The sequence below is a fragment of the Cydia fagiglandana genome, chromosome 8, assembly GCF_963556715.1.
Source record: "Cydia fagiglandana chromosome 8, ilCydFagi1.1, whole genome shotgun sequence".
Taxonomy (NCBI): domain Eukaryota; kingdom Metazoa; phylum Arthropoda; class Insecta; order Lepidoptera; family Tortricidae; genus Cydia; species Cydia fagiglandana.
Window position 1 is genome coordinate 20,735,961 of NC_085939.1, and position 22,534 is coordinate 20,758,494.

At 36.5% G+C, this 22,534-nt stretch overlaps 1 protein-coding gene across 1 annotated transcript; it reads right to left on the minus strand.

Annotated features, from left to right (window-relative positions):
• Positions 1–27: 27 nt before the first annotated feature.
• Positions 28–16,369, minus strand: LOC134666729 (histidine-rich glycoprotein-like). The gene is made up of 4 exons (XM_063523971.1): positions 15,750–16,369; positions 7,717–7,936; positions 3,983–4,175; positions 28–3,019 (listed from the first exon to the last, which is right to left on the minus strand). Exons 1-4 carry the CDS (start codon positions 16,260–16,262, stop codon positions 2,881–2,883), a joined length of 1,065 nt encoding a protein of 354 aa, XP_063380041.1. The 5' UTR covers positions 16,263–16,369; the 3' UTR covers positions 28–2,880.
• Between the last annotated feature and the right edge of the window lie 6,165 nt (positions 16,370–22,534).

The window sequence follows — 22,534 nt, forward strand, 5'->3', positions numbered from 1 at the left end:
TTTGATAAGATAATAAAAACAGGTAACAAAAACTTATTCATTTATTTTCACCAAGTAAAATAGTAATGACAAAATGTATAAAAACGTTAAACACCTACACATAATTCATAAACTCTTATTACAATTAAAGAAATTTTATATCCACAGTCTTTCATATTCTCAGGTTTATTCAAACAAGTCAACATACTTTTATAATATATTCGTAATATGTTATTTCACTGTTGTTTGTTAGTATAAAACGGTTGTTCAAAAATTAAATTTATACATACACATTGAAATATGAGTTTTTCCCAGGCTTCCCACTTAATCTATCCCAAAATACAGCTACAATATTGCTACTGCATTTTGTGGCTAATTTTAGGTAGATAACTAGGTACATCAAGTTTTCAGTAACTTGCAAATATTCCAAATAATAGTACATTTCGATGCTAGTGCGGAAGGTATGTCATTACTTCACGAGTACCGAGCTATCTTGCCACGAGCCGCAGGCGAGTGGCAAGACTCGGGACGAGTGAAGAATGACATTTCCGCACGTGTATCGAACGACGTTTTTTAATACAGTTGCGAAAAAATAAGAAAAACATTGTTAATCGTACACTAAACAAAATTGGTAACAGTGACAGCTCGGTTAGACGTCGTCTTTAAGTATATTATATCTATGGGCGTTTGGCAGCTATTCCGTTCCATTCAGTCAACTTATTAAGAACAGAATTTTCAATATTGAATATTAAAAAATAAACGTGTTATATTGATGAAGAGGTAAGTAATTAAATATGAAATATGTAATATTTTTCGTATTCTTACATTAACGGTAGGTTTTTATGCTGATTACGACGTTTAAAGGAGAAAATACGATGGAAAACAATTATGCACTACTTCTGTAACTTAGATAAAATGGGGGTATTTGTATAAAAATGCAAAACGAAGTTTCCTGCATTGAGGTCTGCGAGAATATATCATTATTAGCATATTTTTTATAATCTAAATAATAATAATATAATAATACTGGTATGTACAATTAATGGTAAAACATTATTTACAATATCTGATGGTATTTAAGATGCTGATAATAACATGATAATACTAAAGAAAATTATTGAATTAAAAACTGTTGGAAGAAAATATATCATAGGAATTAAAGATGTCGACAATGAAAAGGATTTAAGTAATTGATTAAAAAATTCTTATCATGATCAAAACTATTTTATAAAAGAAAGTCGAATACCTAAATGGCTTCCTATTTACAAAGATTCCTTATGGCATCAAAAAGTACAGTATGATTCCTTATAAAGAACGCCACGTATGTGTTTAAAATTAGTAGGTATCTATGTATGTCATTGTCATCATATAATAGTAAATATTTAGTTCTTGCCAGCATCTTAAATACGTTAAAATTCACTTCCTGATGAAATAAGAATATACTATACAATAAATAAACCCACGGAACTGAATTTCACACGGGCTGGACTGATTTCATGCGTTTCTACTGTATAAAGCAATTTCGTTCACGCAAATAACAACTCTAATGTGTGCGTACTAAGGTTAAGTTTTGCCAAGTTAAAGTTCAGTGAGACAAAGTAACTTCTCGAATTAGGTTGCGACGGTAGTTCGTTTCGGTCTTTCGGTTGCGTCACTTGATATAACCGTTTAAACTATTTGATACACTTTTTCTATTGAGTGTTAAGTGGGTTTCGATGTCTGTTTATTTTACCGTCGATCAATCTATTCTACTCTATTCTATTCTGGTCTATTTTGTACGACTATTGGTTATTTTAACTTGTTCGTACTTTTCTTTGACAAGTATTTCAATATTTAGTCATAGTACTTATTATTATTCTTTTATTCTTTTCGGTGTCTTATTTTTTTACCGCAAAAATGTGACGGAGTGGAGCTTTTTGTATGGGGTGAAATTTCGTTACGTAAAGTTGAGTTTTTAATTTTTCTCATGAGAATTATAATCCATAGTTAGAAAGCACTCTTCTTCTTTTATTTGATAAAGACAAAAATAGAAGTGTGACAGAGTAGTAGTCAGTCAATAACAAGACAACGAAAATAATTTTGACCCACCTATGCATTAGAGCTTAGAAGGTGGAAGAAAGAATCTTTATAAATATTTTCTCAAGAAAAAGTAACAATAGATCTAAAGTATCACATCCCTAAATTCAACTCATATAATACTGATTATTAAAACGACTGGCAATTGGTGTCACAACCTTTTACTTATCCTCTAGCAGCCCAGAGGCCTATAAAAAGTCTCCCATTCCATTCTAATGTGAATCGTTATTTTGACAAATCAAAATTGCATTTGTCTTGTTGTTAAGTTTCGACGCGTGGGCTAGAAGATGAAACTTCCAGAGAATGGCAGTCGCAGTGATCCAGGATTCAGGATAAAGCCGGGCTACATTAAATACTAATGCATGAAGCTAGTTTTAATATAAGAAATCATATGTCAGCTGTCACATCAAGCGGTGTGACATATTGCATAAAATTTCACACATTAAAATCAGCGTACGCGGATAATTGAAGTTGTTGCGTATGTTGTCCTATGTGGAACTATGTTGCTGTGCCCTAAAAAGGCGTCACATGAACAGCTTATATTTAAGAACACCTATACCTATGTGATATGCAATAAACGATTTCAATTTCAATTCAAGCCTATTATTACATCACGCATCAAGGTGTCTTTTTGCCTTAAAAACTATATAGCCCTATATCATGGCATGGTTTCTGATGCGCCGGCGAAAGCTTTCTAAAATAGCTATTTCTTCTAAATGCTTTTTAAATTCCATTGGCAACGAAATTTTCCAAAATGAAAATTTCTTCAAATTTCCGATTAACTTTAAAGCATTTAAAAGAATATCCGCAACATCATTGAAGGTTTTAGTTCTTCGCATATTTCCAGTGCGAGCCTCCCTCCTTGCCCCCTTTCTTGCCGTGTGAGGAGTGGTTCTCGTGGTGTTCCTCGTGGCCGTGCTTGCCGTTGTGGCCTTTGTGGTCCGCGTCCAGGTGGCCCTTGTTGCTGTTGAGAAAAATATTGTATTAGCAAGAGAAAGCATCCATGACTATAAGTCATTTCCCTGAGACGAATGAATACCTAATTCTAGGTGCAAGGGAAGTGGGCTGCCAACTGCCCACAAAAGGCAGTAAGATGGCTATAACTTTGTTAAAGTACTTATGGTATCCTCTCTCAATGAAGTCATGTACAGCGTCATGATACGCTGTCTCATTACTCCCTCGTATATTTTCTCTTAGTCACCTTTATCTCTTCTTGCCTCTTTCAACGAAGTATAGCAAATATCCAGCATTAACATGTCTTTTCTTCTTCGCACTTTCATTGCTGGTATGTTTACTACCGCTGTCTTGCTCCTGCCTTTACTATTTCGTATGTTTCATATCACTCACCTGTATCCCTTCTTCCCTCTCTCAACAAAGTCATATCCAGTATTAACATAATGTCTTTTCTTCATTCGCACTTTCATTGCTGGCATATGTTTACTGCGGTAGCGGTGTCTTGCTCCTGCCTTTACTACTTCGTATGTTTCATCTCACTCACCTGTATCCCTTCTTCCCTCTCTCAACGAAGCCATATCCAGCATTCACATGATGTGACTTCTTCTTCCCGCTCTCATTGATGGCGTGTTTACTACCGCTGTCTTGCTCCTACTTTTACTATTTCGTATGTTTTGCTTCACTCACCTGTATCCCTTCTTCCCTCTCTCAACGAAGTCATGACCAGCATTAAGATGATGTGCTTTCTTCTTCCCGCTCTCATTTCTTGCATGATTATTACCGCTGTCTTGCTCCTGGCTTTACTATTTCGTATGTTTCATCTCACTCACCTGTATCCCTTCTTCCCTCTCTCAACGAAGTCATGTCCAGCGTTAACATGATGTCCTTTCTTCTTCCCGCTCTCATTTCTTGCATGATTATTACCGCTGTCCTGCTCCTGCCTTTACTATTTCGTATGTTTCATCTCACTCACCTGTATCCCTTCTTGCCTCGTTCAACGAAGTCATGTCCAGCGTTAACATGATGCGCCTTCTTCTTCCCGCTCTCATTGCTGGCGTGTTTCGCGTTGAATTTGCCGTATCGGTGGTGTTCGCCGCTCTTGTGGAAGTCGTCGTAGAACTTGTGCTCTTTGTGAAACTCGTCTTTGTGGTATTTGTTGTGGTAGCCTAGAAGAGAAGAGAAGGAAATTACCATTGAATAAGAAATTATAAAATAGTTATTTGTTTTATAATTGGGCAATGTTGTCAAGGCGGGCCTCGGGAGGCGAGGGTTAAACAAAATTTGCTATCGAGTGACATTTAGTATTTTCCACCACACAAAGGCAAGGAAAATATGAACTGTAAAATATTACAAATCTAATTCAAATATAAATCATTCAAAATTAACATTTAGAGGTCAATTTTACCAACAAACATGAGAAAATTACTAAGAATGTGACTGAGACGAATGACATTTGTCAAAAACACAGCCGCGACTTCACTACTTTTCCGCCATATCAAGCGTGCTCGTTTTTCCTAGAAGAAATCTGCACCCGGCCAATGAGACACTTGTTTTGCAAGTCTACTTGGTGTAACAAAATAACTCAATTACCTACACATTTGACTTAGGTGCACGCACGTGCTCATCATTGCAGGTAAAATCCGTCGCACGCGTCCGCGCCAGTTAAGGTTCCGTCACACAGGGCGGGGCGTGAGCGTTTTATATGGAAAAGCGGCGCGCCCGCTCACTCGCCGCCCGCAAAACGCACCTGTGTGACGGAGCCTTTAGCGTTGCTCATAGTTTACTATTTTTCGTTAACCCGCTCACCCGCTCCGTGCAACCCCGCCAGCTAGCGGACGCCCTAAGTAATTTGTAATTTCTAATGTATTCTGATTAGATGAAAGATAATAATTAGGTTAAATTATTAACTTTCATCCAATGAGACCGTTACGTCAACAATCAATCAATATAGCTTTGTGACGTGTATAATTATTCATGAATTTATCAATAAATAATATCTCAATCTCAATCAACATAACCAACAACAAAACGAATAAAGTAACAAGAAACACATTATCGCTAATAACATTAGATTCAATTTTAATGAAACATTACGTCAACAGATTGTTGAGATTCGATTGTTTGAATTTGATTAATCGACGTAATAAACAACAATTTATTAATAACAATTTATTTATTTTGTAATTTGTGTTTTGTACAATAAAGAGTTTATACATACATACGTACATACAAAACCAATAGTCACATGAAAACTGACACATTATGTCGTAAAATGTTCTAAATACCTATTTATTTTATTAAAACCGAGGTCAAGCGACAAAAGACCGTGAATAACAATAATCTTGCGCAAGCGCAACTTTCTCTGCAAATCGATCTAAGTGTGATTTGTTTACGATTTGTGGCAAATTATGGGTTTTCGTTTTGCGGTTTAGTGTTCAAAATAATTTCCTGATTCGTTTGATATAAATTATAAGTTTTAACCGAAAGAATCGACTTCATAGAACAGATGCTGCTTTCCGAGAGAAAATGCATGAGTTAAAGGAAATCCGGGAGACTTGAATTATTACCAGTAATATCATCATCATCATCATCATTATTCAATTTAAAAGCTGGGCTCTTGTCGGTACAGCGTAATAAAGTATGTAAGTAGGTACCAGAACCAAAATATTTTTTGCATGCATACCCGAAAAGGTGACATGTTCATATGTTTTAAATATTGGCACTTCAAGTCTACTTAAACATAACATATCACAGAATGAGGGTAGCAGAAGATAAGTTTATATGGATATTGATATCCTTTCGGAAGGTTAAGTCCTGTAAAGGACGTCTTTTGACTGATATGATGATGAGGTCAAAATCTTGTTTATAGCTATAACTCAACTGATAATAATTTATTTATTTAACAGTAAAATGTTTGTGGAGTGGTTAAGTGTATACAAACAAAGTGATTAAAAATGTCAAAACAGACAGGGATATAATATAAGTCAATATTTATAAAATGACTAACGACCCGTCCGGCTTCGCACAGGTTAAACAAATACCTACCTATACCTAAATGCTCTTCTCATGAATCACTCTATTGATAGGTGCAAACCGCATGAAAATCCGTTCAGTAGTTTTTGAGTTTATCGCGAACATACATACTCACAAACATCAGACAGACGCGGCGGGGGTTTTGTTTTATAAGGAGTTAGTGATTGTCATTTGGATAGGCTACTTGTGATTTACCTAATCATCTACCAATAAATCATTACCAGATCTCGTGGTCAAACGAATGCATCTCAGATGGTAGGAAGTGAGTGTAACTCCCATTGGTGGACCTAATATCTTTGCAATAAAGTTTAGAATTCAGTTTAAATTGTGGACAATACTTCACAGTCAATAAAAAGTGCCAGTTCAATGAAGATCGGTTAGTAACCTCTCGTTACATTTTTTGTAAGTTTTCTTTTTATTGCCAGTCTGTGGTAGTTTTTGTGGACACAATGCAATGGCCTTGGGCTGGTTGCAATAGATGATAATGTATAACTATAACTATGGAAGTAGGTCGCAAAGTAATTTAAAATTTATCACATTATGATAAGATTGGAAAAAGGTATCGCAAAATTCGCAACAGATATATTATAAGCACCCGTCATTACGTCGGGTATATTAGCCATCGCTATTTTCAATTCACCATTTTTAGGGTTCCGTACCCAAAGGGTAAAACGGGACCCTATTACTAAGACTTCGCTGTCCATCCGTCCGTCCGTCCGTCCGTCCGTCCGTCTGTCCGTCTGTCCGTCTGTCTGTCACCAGGCTGTATCTCACGAACCGTGATAGCTAGACAGTTGAAATTTTCACAGATGATGTATTTCTGTTGACGCTATAACAACAAATACTAAAAACAGAATAAAATAAAGATTTAAGTGGGGCTCCCATACAGCAAACGTGATTTTTGACCAAAGTTAAGCAACGTCGGGCGTGGTCAGTACTTGGATGGGTGACCGTTTTCTTTTTGCATTTTTTTCCGTTTTTTTTTTTTGCTTTATGGTACGGAACCCTTCGTGCGCGAGTCCGACTCGCACTTGCCCGGTTTTTTTTTATCAATAGTGTTCATTCATATGTAATTAATTTCATTCTTGTATGATTTATCCCACCACTTACAACAACCGTATGATTCAACCACAATAAGTAATGGTTGACTGGGTCCATGGGATCCCAGCGCGCAAATGTTTATTGCAGAAATCGAGAAGCGTCTGGTTGACGTAACTGGTGACCGAAGAGCTGGCGGCTTCCTCGCATAACATTGCGATATTTGCGATACAACGAGGAAATACCGTCAGCATCCTTGGTACAAAGTGTCAAGGGCCTATTTCCGATTTAAGGTAGTTATTTATTAATTTAGTGTTTACGTAGTGGTACTTTCTGTATATTTAATTATGTAAATAAATGGTTTTTATTATCACTAATAATGGTTTGGCCACAGCGTCTTGACAGATGATTGTTGCAGCGACAGTTTATTAAGAAGAGGTATGTGCGCTGTCAGAGATCGGAGGTGCGGCACACCTTTTCCTATGACTGTAAAGTCCAATCGCAGCACGACACTTCCTGCCACGGTTGGTTTAAAACACTAAAATAACCTCACCTACAATTTTTGTCATCACTTTCTAATGAGAAATATTAGATACCTTTGGTATTTTAATGAGCTCTTTTATCATCTAGACTTACCTTTAGTTTTATGTCCCTTCTTATGCCCCTTCTTCTCATCGAACTTGGAGCCCTTATGTCCATGAGCCTCCTCCTCATGGCTGCCCTTATGATCAGCTTTATCATGGTGTTTCTTCTTCTTTCCTTCTGCTTCTTCATATTCTTTACGATGGAGCTCATCCGTTTTGAAGCCCTTAGCACCTTTGTCTACATGGTGATCATGTTTAAAGCCACTGGAACTCTGGAAGATTAAAGTCGAAGTCAAAGAAATGTCATGTTCGATGTGCAAATTGTGTGCTGTTTTACTATTGTGCGCGAAATAAATTTTGGTAGCAAGGTACTACAATAACGTGCTTACATGTGATATTATTAATGAATAATATAAACAATGATATATGATCTTGTATTTAAAGTTTGGTTTAAGGACTTTTAACCCGTGGAACACCCTAGTATCACACGTGTGATACTAATTAACTCAATTTGGGTCGTAGCTACTCAATATCTAATGTGTGTTAGGTACTACAGATCAAAATGGATCAAATTACTTTGCATCAATTTGTTGTATGTTAATATCTGTTTAACATACAACAAAACAAACATGTTATCTGGTTTAAGTTGTATGGTAACGCATTGGACCGGCAATCCAAATATGTGGGTTTGAGTCCCACGTTGGCCAGAGTTAATCATCGTTAATTTTTATATTGTGATTGACATCTGTATACATACAATTTATAATTTGTTGTATGGCCGTCGTTCGATGGATTAACTCAAGCTGGGAATCATATCAAAAAAATGTTGTGGATCAAAATATTAGCATTCTGAGTGACGTCACATTTGTTTTGCATTTCTAAAAGCATTTCTCTTGAAAAAGCTCAACAGCTACAGAATAATACACCATTCTAACTTAGGAGAATTACTAGAGTTAGACTAAGAAAAGTCTGCAGCGATTTTGATAGCCCACGCGGTGCAAGTGTTATTTTAAACGTCAAACTTATATCAAATTATGACGAATAAATAACGCTTGCACTGCGTAGGCTATCAAAATCACTGCAGACTTTTCTTGGTCTAACTCTATGCGGAAAGATACCAAAATTTCAACGTGACCACAGAATAATTAATACTTAGTCCTAGGAACAGAAGGTTCACTCTCTAACAAAACGCGTCTATTACGAGAGATACAAGCGCAGGCGCGAGCGGTACGGCTACCACCAGTTTGACACTGACATTTTCGCTAGCATATGCGTAACTTATAATTACTTTCTAAGCATTTTGCTCGTACTCGCATATTAGTGCGAGCGAGATGTCATGGTAAGGCTACTGTATTTTATAGACGTATTATTAATCCGTGGAGCGTCCTAGTGTCACACGTGTGATGTTAACTCACTTTGGGTTCTTGTGACTCAGTATCAGACGTGTGTTATTACACTTATTACAGATCAATATGGGTCAAATTGCTTTGCATCAATTTGTTGTATGATGGACGTTTACGGTATAATTGAAAAACTGCGTAGAATTTATAAAACTAAGGCCCGCCACTTGCACCATTCCACTAACCCGGGGTTAACCGGTTAAACCAGGAGTTGCCATGGGCAGCCATACAATTTGATACTAGGTTAATAGTTTAACCGCTTAACCCCGGGTTAGTGGAATGGTGCAAGTGGGCCTAAGGCAACTAAGGCAAAAGGGAGTGTTAATATTTTTTCATCACACTCGCTCAGTAAATGTGGAATTGCACGCAGGTTTAGCGGGAGTTATAGAAAAAGTGTTTTCCCTAGGGAGTTATGAAGTTTCTAGTGCCATAATTAACAGTTTTTAGGGTTCCGTACCCAAAGGGTAAAACGGGACCCTATTACTAAGACTTCGCTGTCCGTCCGTCCGTCCGTCTGTCACCAGGCTGTATCTCACAAACCGTGATAGCTAAACAGTTGAAATTTTCACAGATTATGTATTTCTGTTGCCGCTATAACAACAAATACTAAAAACAGAATAAAATAAAGATTTAAATGGGGCTCCCATACAACAAACGTGATTTTTGACCAAAGTTAAGCAACGTCGGGCGGGGTCAGTACTTGGATGGGTGACCGTTTTTTTTGCTTTTTTTTTTTTTTTTTTGCATTGTGGTGCGGAACCCTTCGTGCGCGAGTCCGACTCGCACTTGCCCGGTTTTTTGTCTTTATACTTCATTTTTGTATCGCAAGTGTGACGAAAAACATTGTGTGTAACTAGGAGCGTAATAATATTGCAAACTCGAGTCTATGAATCGCTCCGGCAAGCCGTCGCGATTTAACTTACTCTCGTTTGCAATATTTAACTTACGCCCCATGTTGCACAATGTACTATAGTAGTCTAATATAGTCAGCGTCAGAACTTACAGAAGTAACTAAGCGGGCAAGCAGTTCGAAATTATATAAACGAAACTTAATTGTGAATAAACTATCACCCTTATTCATTAACTTTTGCTAAACTCAATTACTCGTAAGTAGTTCATTTATGTTTTATCCCTTTCTTACAAAATACTAAATGACAGAATAAGAAAAATTGGGTCGGCAAGTGTCAATAGTTTGTATACAGGGTGGAAAACATTTAAGGGACCCATTAAAAAAAAACATTATTCTATTTTTAAAAAGGAACACTCCCTTCAGGGCCCATAATTATTTTCCTTTCTGTTTTTTAATTTACGTTTCTGTTTGTGTTACAAAGTTAAAGAAGAATATTTTAAAGATAATATTTTTTTTATTAATTGATTTTCGTTTTAATTTTTAATGAGTGTAAATATGTGTACTGTGTATTTACTATGCAATAAGTACCTACCTAAGAAAAGTCTTTCTAAAATGTTTTTGGTGTCGTGTTTTTGGGCCATTCTTACTCTATATAAATATGGAATTCCTATAATTACTTCTAGGTATAGCTAAAGAAAGCTTATTAAAGCCCTTCCTGAATATGTGTGACCAGTTCGGGTACACAATCTATATTGGAATTTGTAATTTAACGTAAGATTTGCTGACTCATTTCATTTCATTTGAGATTTTGGTGGCTGACGACCGTTCTGGACTAGTGGGTAGTGAGTAGTGACCCCGCCTATGAAGGCGATGGTCCCGGGTTCGAATCCTTGTAAGGGCATTTATTTGTATGATGATACAGATATTTGTTCCTGAGTCATGGTGTTTTCTATGTGTTTAAGTATTTATACCGGGTGTGGCCTGTAACACGAGCAAATAATTAAAACATAGATTGTACTCCTCAAACGGTGACACTTTTGTTCAACAACTTTTAAAAATTATGAAGTATTTAGACTTCCTATTTTTCATACAAAATAAATCTTCAATGGACGCCATCGCCATGCCATATCATTTGTGATTGACGTTGCTTGTCATGCCTTAAATATAACAAAATTCGCAATACATTGCGTCTTAGAAAAAACTTTAAAATGTATTTAAAAATCAAACTACAAGTTATTTTTAAAAGTTGCTGAACAAATGTTGGTCAGTATGAGGAGTACAGCCTACAGTTACATTTTTTGCTCGTATTAGAGGCCACACCCGGTATATTATAGATAATAGGTATATCGTTGTCTGAGCACCCACAAACACAAGCCTTCTTGAACTTACCGTGGGGCTTAGTCAATTTGTGTAAAAATGTCCTATAATATTTATTTATTTATTTTTATTTATTCATTATTTGTAATTTGTTTAGAAGTTTGAGTAATTATGTAGACCAATTAATTATTATGTTGTGGTTAATTGTTTGAACATAATTAGTGTATTATCAATGTAAAGCAATTTATTTAATACGTTTTTAGGGTTCCGTACATGAAAAGGAAAAAACGGAACCCTTATAGTACCCTTATAGCTGTCTGTCCGTCTGTCACAGCCTATTTTCTCGGAAACTACTGGACTAATTATTTAAGTTGAAATTTGGTACACATATGTAAATTAGTGACCCAAAGATGGACATGTTTTTTTTATAATTTTAAAATACATAGGTTTGGAGTTATTTAAGAAAATAGCCAAAAAATTACCATACCCCCCCTTTATCTCCGAAACTACTGGGTCTAAAATTTTGAAATATATACCTACACAAAATAGTTCTTTACCTATAGATGACAGGAAAACCTATCAGAAATGTGCAGTCAAGTGTGAGTCGGACTTATGTATGGTCGGTCGGCTGTCGGACGGTTCCAACCCTTGGAACGCGAGTCCGACTCGCACTTGGCCGGTTTTTGTTAACTATATATATATATATATATATATATATATATATATACACACACACACATACCTACACATATTCTAAGCATAGAAGAAGGGAGTTTGTTTTTATCTTATTTCTTACTGTTTTATGAATGAACGAATGAATTAATGAATAATATTTATTTCAGGACTAGTCCCATATTATGTTAGTAACAAGTTTGGTACATAGTTACTAGTGTTGTGTGTTGTGTGTTTTATAATATACTTTCATCATTTACCCTTGAACTCTTCACATATAAGAACAGTCAGCAAGGTTATTTTAAAGTAGTGTTTATTGTATTTTTCACATAGCTTCAGTACGGAGTCAGTTGTCACCTCGATACAATTTTGCGTTTTAACCTCGTAAGTCGGGGCGTACAAGTACAAATCTGCCGCCTTAAGAAAAAAAACCATAAGTGACAATTTTTGCGAAATTGAGTTATTGACACCCTCGAAATCAGGAAAAAAAATGTGATTTTTCTATCTAGCAGTTATTTCTTTATCTCTGACAGGTCACGATTTAGACAAGCATAACTACACACCATTTTGGTAAAGTTACTGCCTTTTTGAGAAAGAAAAAGCATAAGTATATATTCATAGACAGAAAAGTACTAAATTGACGACTTGTGTTTTTTTCCTTTGCCTTGAATTTGAGCCCAACAATTATTTCACAAGAAGAAAAACCATAATATTGGTTTTCTATAAAATTTCTATGTAAAAAACCCATAAGTTGACAGAAGTGTTCATTCTTGTTAGTATAAAATAATTATTAATCATAACTCTGGGAATCTGAAAAAACATAAGTTGTACGTTATGTTTTTTCTATCTTGTATGACTCTTCCTTATGCTTTTTCTGCTTAGTGTCGGTTGCAAAAAAAGTAAACTTGTGCTTTATTTATTAAACGTTGTGGTCAGTTATGCTTTATCAGGCTAGTAGGTAGTCCCCCTCCGGTCCCCTATAAGGACAGATTTTGGCCGGTTCACTCCTGGTTACTTTCCTTCGGAAGAGGTTGCGCGTACGACGCACGTATTATTTACTCCTGTGCCGACTTCAAAAAATATTAGAAGTGTTAATGTGTATACGTGATTGTAATAAGTGTCAAAAATAAGTGTAAGTGTAAGTGTAAGTATACTTATATCCATGTTACGTTTCTCATCTCGTCGCGTATTCCAGATTTTGCCTATATTTTTGAATAACTTTAGGTATTTGTCGCGGTCATTCTAGTAGGTACCTACGTTAAGGCATGGCGCGTATTCAAATGTATACCTATGCGTATCTGGAATTAACATTATCTCTTTATTTACTCGTATATTGGTGTTAAGTAACTTGTCTATTGAGACTAAATCATAATATTATAACCCTAACCACAAATTTAAGGTACAATGGCTTAAAATAACGTGGCTTAAAGTATCGGTCTATGTGTGATCACTCCGGCACCACCGAGCTTTATGTATGTTGCAAAATAACACTTACAGTTTTACATTGGCACATGGCTTAATTTTAGTATGGGATACACCGCCCAATGTCATGCTTGTTCATGAAACAGGCATTTCCCGACTTTTTATTTTTCATTGTTTGCTTCATGAGTATCGCTTTGTTGTTATTTTTATGATTGCAAGTTTTGTTATAATGGAATAAAATTGATAATTTTCTGAGTGTTTGAGCTGTATCTAACATTCTCATTCTAACCATATTTTATTCTAGAATGCAAAGGCTGTTTGTGCTTACTTCTTGGCTGTGGGTGCGTTTTTTTGTTTTGGTTATCAGATTACTAACGATGCGGCAGTCGTCTAGGAGCAGACGGTTGCTTCTTATGGCCAGATGTGACATTCAAGAAAATAATGTCTAGCCACAAATATCAGCAGCATCTCAATAAATTAAGGACTAGTACTTAGTACAATCTACTTGTACCTACCTTATTTCAGTTTTGTATTACATTATGACATTTTAAAGGTCCCTAATAGCATATGTACTTAGGTAGTGCAATCTAATTGTGCATTTTTTTAGTTTTATATTACATTATTAATCAAATATCTCTAAAAATATCTGTTTATTTGGTTTAAATAAATAATTCTGAATCTTCATCGTATTTTTAATAACTCCTTTAACGAGATAAATCATATTTTTATAATTTTAAATAAGCAAAAAAAACATAAAGTACCCAATTGTGCTTTTTCAGCTTCGAGATCGGTCAGTAACATAAGCACAACTGTGTACTTGTGTTTTTATTTCTTAGACATCATAATGCAGAACTAACATAAAAACCATAAGTACACACTTATGTCATTTAATGTTAGTAAAGATATTTTTATTTTATTTATATCACGAGGCAGTAACTGTTTTTTCTAAATTACTTATTTAAATAAATAGATAATCGAATAATTTACAACGCATAAAAATTCTACACAATTACTTTGTTCATTAACAAAAGTTTCAACTTTGTACTTTGAATTTAACCTATTTGAAGAGGAGTGCAAAGTTTTTTGGCTTTTTCTCGAAACTTACTTTTTGTTAGTTATGGTTTTTTTTCTTAAGGCGGCAGAAATTAAATTCGAGTTATGAACTCTTAGGCCCACTTGCACCATTTCATTGACCCGGGGTTAACCGGTTAAACCCTTAACCAAATGTCAAATTGTACTGGACCCCTATTCGACAAGCGACGTTTGACGTATCGTGTTGATCTCCCGTTGATGTGGGAAAAATCATAAGTTCTCGAATACGTACAATGTCAAAATTTGACATTAACAATCCACAGTTAGGATGAGAAGCAAACCAAACCGAACCACCCTTAGTTTAGAGTGGTGTTTTGGTTGTACCAAATGATATTATCCACCGTTGATAGAATCAACACTCAGTATGCAATAAAATCAACTGTTGATTTGACGTGGATGCGAAATCTGACAGTTGTACATGTCGAATTTGGCCCCTGGTAACCATGGTAATTCCAGGTTGAACCGGCTAACCACGGGTTAGTGGGATGGTGCAAGTGGCCCTTATAGAAATAAAAGAAAGTTCCAAATTCAAAAGCGTAAGAATTGGCTAGGGTCATACGAGGATTAAGTACAGTCGCCATCAGATATAATTATCGCAGCGGCCGAGGTGTTCACAATATCTGAACACGCACTCTGACGCCCTGACAATAGAGGCGTGCTCAGATATTTGTGAGCGCCTTGGCCGCTCCGATATATCTGATGGCGACTGTACCTACTTATAAATTGTATGAAGTTGACAGCAATGTACGATTAGGTGCAAAATTAATGAAGCACTTAAGCTAAACACAAAACACAACATACCTTTCCGCCTTTATGCGCGTCATGATGCGCATGTTTCGCATGACCCCCACCCTGCTTGTGTCCCGTCGCATGCTGGTGATGCTTGACCACGGCTGCTGCTTCCACCTGATCCTTCAGCAGCGGGACTTCTTCCACGGTAGCTACAGCGACTTCTGAGGAAAGCGGGACTTTCGCTTGGATAATGCCTAAGGGACTTTGGAAGGAGTTAGGAGCGTCAGCTACTTGGATAGAAGATTTAACTGGAACCAAGAATGGTTGCTGGTGGGTTTGAGCTACAGGATTCGAAGGTTGAGAGAGTTGATGGACTTGGGGCTTTGCAACTAAATTTTGAGAATATTGGGGTACTTGAGTCTTTGCAACTAAATTTTGAGAATATTGGGATTGAGGCGTTTGGATTTTAGCGTATGACGCTTGGACAGGGGCTTGAGTGTACAAAGGTTGAGCTTGGAAAGGGTGGAGTTGACGAGCTTGTTTATATGGCACAGGAGACAACACAGACGGCACAGGACGATACACAACAGGCACACTCACATCTGGCCTCGTATTCGGAGCTGCGTAAACTTTATGGTAATGTTCAGCGCTAGCCGCTAACATTTCTTCATAAGGAGGCGAAGGATAACTTTCCCCATCCGTAAACTCATGGACTTCATATTGATGGACTTGGCGAGGAGTTCTTACTGAGCGACGAACACGGCTTAATGGGACGTCTTCGTATGTACATCTCTTCACTCTTATATGCTCTTCAAACGGACCTTCGTGCACATTACGCCGTGTCCTATGATTCTCTTCATAATCGCCATTTATCTCACTTTTAGAATATTCTTCAAAAGGTTCATGAATATCCCGGCGCGTTCTAAAAATCTCTTCATAAGGATCGCCATCATCTATATCTCGTCTGGTTCTAGAATGTTCGTCATAGTTTCTTTTGTCTCTAGAATGCTCATAATCTTCTTCATTATAAGGTTCCTCCAGCTCCTCCTCCTCGATGTTATCATCGAGCTGAGCGGCCACCGCAACAACTAACAACAACCAAAGTAACTTCATCACTGCTGCAAGCGCTGTATTTTTTTCTTTTATACCTTTCGAAGTCGGTAGATTGCAAATAAGAATAAGCAAACAATGATATTTGCTCAAGCGGGCGCGCGCGGTCAAAGCCAGCGATGCACTGTCGTCCCAACTCCGCCTAGAAAGCGTACTTTAACGCTAAAATGGATTTTCGGTGAAAACTATGACCGTGAATCAATTTAAGTTTTCTGAGGTTATATTATGCAATGATTACTGAACCATGGATGATGTATTGATAACAGGTGTTACGCAAGTTATGGGGGTTATAATATTTAGGCGATTGAAGTAAACGTGAACAAGAGTTACTAAACCATTTCATTGCTATTATTAATATTGTTGGTAAACTATCGAGGAACGTGAATGACTAAAAATTGTATTGTTATTAAAAATCAATTGCATTTATTGGTGTTGGTAAATATTGATCAATACGGTGGAGTAATCGAAAATAGAATTTAAAAAGTCCTTTGGCAACATTTGTTACTAACATTTAATTATTTCAGATGGCTATCTAAATAGAATAAATGAGAATTCTGTATTGTTAAAATGATTATTGATTAATACATGCATAACAACAGTGCGTGATGCAAGAACTAGTTTTATTCAAACGTAACTTATACGTCTGCAGTTAACAGTTATGCGTGGTAAGGTAGGTACCTATGCATTTTTATACAATTGATGGGAGAAGGATTCCTCGAGCAAGAATGATGATTGACAGTTATTTATTTATGTATTTGGTATGACCTATAGGTACCTAGTCGACATATTTTTACCCTTTGACAAAAAACACCTAAAACACAACATCAGATCCAAAACCAAATAAATGTATAATAAATATTATGGGTATTTGGGTTGTCGTTTCGCTCGGCAGTCAGATGTAACCTTCGTGTTTCAATTATGTAAGGTTTATACCATCAAAACATTAAATGATTAAAAAAATACAAGTCCTACGACGCAGTTACTGTAAAAAAGTTTAGATATCCAACGTAAAACGAAGACGTAAATTAACCGACTTAATTAGTTTAATTACCGTCATAATTATTTACCGGTGCGGTTGCGTGATGTCTAAAGAACGCAATTGTCGTAAAATGTTATCTAACAATCTGTTGTAGTGACCGCATCAGTATAATATTAGCATAAACATCTTTTTTTTGACACCCACCCGCTATCATCCCTTATCATCCCTTATCATCCCTTATCATCCCTTGAACAAGATGCATGTAACTGCGTCGAAATATCGGCAGCTCGAAAACAGTACAAAAGGTAAAGTCTATTTCAATTTTCAATAGAACTTGCTTATCCGTTTTAAACCCCCGACGCAAAAATAGTGGTGTTAATACGTTTGATGTCAATGTCTGTCTGTTTGTGGCATCGTAGCACGCAAACGGATGGTCCGATTTTGATGCGTTTTTTTATGTGATTTGATCCAGCAGTTTGAAGAATATCCGCTCTTGTCCAAAATGATGCAAGTCATTTTTTGCAAAAAAATCTTATGATTGGCGTAGAGGGTTTTTATAAAAAAATATTTGAATGGTTATTTAGTTGTGAGTCACATTTTACTGAGCAGCAACGTTTAATAATCTCAGCGGTCAATGTCATTAAATTCTTTAGTTATTTACTAACGCATTGACGTCATTAGGAATAAACAATGAAATTACACATGAAACAATGTTCTTATCTAAGTAGATAAATAAAATAAAAGATTATTAACATTGTAGTCTGAGGTCATGGTAGGTTAGAGGCTCGTTTTTATGTCAATAATTGTATCTGGAGCGCTCGCGTTGTATGTAGGTATTTCGTCTACCTTCTTTCCTTTAAATATTTAATAAAATTTCCAAAAATTGCATGGTAAATTTAATTAGAATATCTGTAAAATTACTTTTCACTAAACGCCAATTAAGTGTAGATCCCAAGTAAGTAGACCTAAGTATGTTATGGAAATGTAATTGAAGATTAAATTAACTGAGCGCTGGTGGCCTAGCGGTGAGAGCGTGCGACTTGCAATCTGGAGGTCGCGGGTTCAAACCCCGGCTCGTACCAATGAGTTTTTCGGAACTTATGTACGAAATATCATTTGATATTTACCAGTCGCTTTTCGGTGAAGGAAAACATCGTGAGGAAACCGGACTAGTCCCAATAAGACCTAGTTTACCCTCTGGGTTGGAAGGTCAGATGGCAGTCGCTTTCGTAAAAACTAGTTGCCTACGTCAAATCATGGGATTAGTTGACAAGCGGACCCCAGGCTCTCATGAGCCGTGGCGAAATGCCGGGATAACGCGAGGAAGAAGAAGAATTGAAGATTAAATTAACTCTTCAATTTTGGCATAGAAAAATGCACGTATTAAAAGTCAGCATTATGATTAATTCGCTGTTCAAGAATCTTTCAATGATTATCTGAAAACACCTTATTGACTTATGTATCCCAATTCCCACATAGCAATAACAAGGTAAAATAAAAATAAATATAAAAAGTTTCAATGCCAATTGCTACATTTTCTTTGATACTATGTATAATAGCGGGTATATTATCTTAATTAGAATTTCTCACCTAATTGCAATCTTTTGTCACCTAAGCTAAGGGCCAAAATTGACATTTAAATCTGCAACACTAAATTCTCATATCCTTTGCAGGTCATAGGTCAGTAACGCGTATGTGACATTATTGCAGTTGAAAATCTCCATAGGCCTCGACGTTCGCTTACAATTCGGCGGGTATATATATACGTGACGTCACTGGAATTACGGAAGTAGGTACCTAAGTACTCCAAATTTAATCTGGATTCGATCCGATAAGGAAAGTGGTTCAAAGTTACAAGATTTGAATCAAATATAGGCAGTGAAGCTATACTCTGGCAAGCAATTTCCGTCAGTAGAAAAGAGCGTCAAAATAAAAAAAAGTAGGCGAGAAGGGTTATCGTCCCATTTGAATATCGCGCCTTTTTCTACTGACAAACTTGTTTGACCGGCTATAAATAAAAGTATGTAAAAAAGGTAGCGATTCACAGAATGAAGCAACCGCCGCTATTGCGAGTAATCAATCTAAAATTGGCCAACATTATAATTAAACATTTGCTAACGCCATCTTGTAATTTGAATCGGAGAACTTTTTTAAAGTTGACCTTGAAGAATGGGAACGACCTAAGTTTGTTTTTGTTTTGGTTGGATAGCAAAAAACAATAAGAAACGAAAGGTACCTAGTTAAATAAAGGTTTGGGAAAGAAAAATTCTCGGGCACTATAATACCTCGTTTTTTTAAAGATTAGACATTTTCTAACCTCAAAAGTAGAGATATAGATATTCGCATGTGTATCGTACAACGTTTTCCAGTACATATGGCTCTTTAAACTTTTGACATACACACGGAAACTGCTCTTTCCCGCACTAGTGTAGTTTTTGTAATTGAGCTTTTCGGACCAGTAATCCATATATATATCCATACTCATAGCCCAGACTTTAAAAGTAATAGAAACTAGTTTATTGTTTCGACTAAAGATTGCATCTCTTTCTGTTGCATTCCTATTCTGGGTAGGTGTAGTAAAAGTAAATAATATCATAAAAAAAACGGTTGTGGCCGAGTGGATATGACGCGGACGTCCTCCGAGCGGACGTCCGACTTTACAAACCGGAGGTCGCGCGGGTTCAAATCTTTGTCTTGGGAGTTTTTTGAAACTTATGTATGAAATATAATTTGATATTTACCTAGGTACTACTAGCTTTTCGGTGAAGGAAGACGTCGTGAAGAAACCTGCATACATCTGGGAAGGTATTCAAAGGTGTATGTGAAGTTCCCATCCCAATACGCATTAGGTACTTCCCCCGACAAACCCTCGCGCATGAGAGGAGGCCTGAGGGGCTAACGCGAAAACTGAAATTCGCAAATTGCGGGGATCTTTCTCTTTTACTCCAATGAAGGCGTAACTATAGTGACAGAGAAAAATGCCTGCAATCTGCGAACTTCGATTTTCGCGGTTATAGCCCTGTGACCAGCTGCAGTGGGACGTTTATAGACTGAAATTATTTTTTATATTATAAATAATTATCCTCGTAAGAACCAAGTCAATTTAGGCGCTTTTGAATTTGGAACATTCTTTTATTTCTATAAGAGTTCAAAACTCGAATATAATTTGTACTTGTACAAGTACGCGGGGACTTACGAGGAATATTATCATCAACTTATAATACATATTATAAAACAAAGCCCCTTGTCGCGTCTCTCTGTCTGTATGTGTGTATTTTTATTTATTCGTATGGCATTTACAGAGTCGCTAATTGTCAATTACAATATTTACAATACGATATCTAAATTCTTCACCCATTGGGCAGCGTGTGCATTAGGCGAGTGAAGGTCTAGGGCCTCTCCGACATATTTCCGTTTCGGGCAACTATGTATAATGTGGTGTATAGTCTGTACTGGGGCCCCGCAGTCACATGCTGGTGAGTCTCGCCAACCACACTTAAACAGGTGGTATGGCAAAAGGTATGTGTGTATGTCCGCGATAAACTCAAAAGCTGTCTGAACATATTATTACAGGTGACTGTACTCATTACGCCATCGTCAATAATTTTAATAAGTTCCAAATACCCAGTTCATGACCATAAACAACAAATCAATCAGTGCGTCACGCATGACTGACTTCGGTGAAACTGTACAAATAGATTTATAACAATTACATTCAACTGTTATAATAATCCAATTGTATTCGTGCTTGACCTTATTGAGTTGCGAAAAATCTTTTTTTAGTTATTATGAATATCGTAATAAGTATTTTTGTGTTTAATTTTAGCCATGGGCGACAAAAATTGGAAACTAACGAAAAACAGCTATGAGCGGTTTTTCTGCGCGTAACTATGGCTTAGCGGAAGCAGTTATAAAGTTGACCCAAAAATTTTTTATTAAGCTATACTATGAGCTTCATCACATATGTTCCTTGAGTAATTCTAAGCATTTCAAGCCTGGGAGGCAATAATAAATGTGTGTCTACTCGGATTTGTAATGGATTCAAACTTCGAACCCCTTTTTAACCCTGTTAGGGGATGAATTTTACAAAACGCTGAAATTACTTTTCCTGTCTTTTAATAATATCCCCAAATACAAAGATTCAAGTCCCGCGTTCGAAAAATTTTTTGATATCCATACAAACTTTCAACCCCTTTTTCACCACCTTAGGAGATGAATTTTCAAAAACGCTGAAATTAGTTTTCTTGTATTTTAATAATATATCGTTTTACGAAGTTTCAAATTCCTAGCTTAAAATAAATCTTGAACCCCATACAAACTTTCATCCCCTTTTTAACCCCCTTAGGGGTTGAATTTCTCAAAATCACTTCTTATATCTTGTACACTTTATAAATGTATTCTAGTGTGCAAATTTCAACTTTCTATCTTTTGTAGTTTCGGCTCCGCGTAGCAAAAATCTCCAACCAAATTTTTCACCTTTTTACGTTTTTCTTGTAAAATTACTATGAAACTGAAAAAAACAAATATCAGCAATGAATTCTACGTCTTTGGTTTATACGAAAATGATACCAAACTTGCCCTAGTACCCACCAGGATCAGAATAGATTTTTTTAAAGATGACGGGTGGCGGCCGTCTTGGTACCCCACCCTCCCCCCCACTTCAGGCTAGAAATGCTTAGAATTACTCAAATATCAGATGTGATGAAGCTCATAGCTTAATAAAAAAATTTTGGGTCATGTATGGCAGCGTTACATAACTGATTCCAGTAGGCTGTTTCGGCAGTAGGTAACGTACGAGCTTACACGCGCGTCACTTCCTTACATTCGGTCTACGAATATACGAGCTTACACGACGCATACGCTTGTTTAAAACGCTAGTCTGACACCAACCTAATTTTTTTCGACGTCATCAGGGTGTCAGAAATTATGCAAAATTAAATCCTATCACTTTGAAATAAAATTCAAAATCAGGTGGGAAATATATTCCATCTGCCTTATAAAAATTAATAACAAGGTAGGTATAGATTTATATGAACTGGTTTGTATACTGAACTGTCAATATAATCTTATAAAATCCACGCTAGCTTCCGTGATTTAACCTATACGGCCCGGAGCCGGGTAGAGACAGTCGCCATCAGATACATCGGAGCTGCCAAGGTGCTCACAAATATCTGAACACGCCTCTATTGTCAAGGCGTTAGAGTGTGTGTTCAGATATTTTTGAGCATCTCGGCCGCTCCGATCTATCCGATGATAATTGTACCTACTATAGTATTGGTTACAATGAAACTGTATA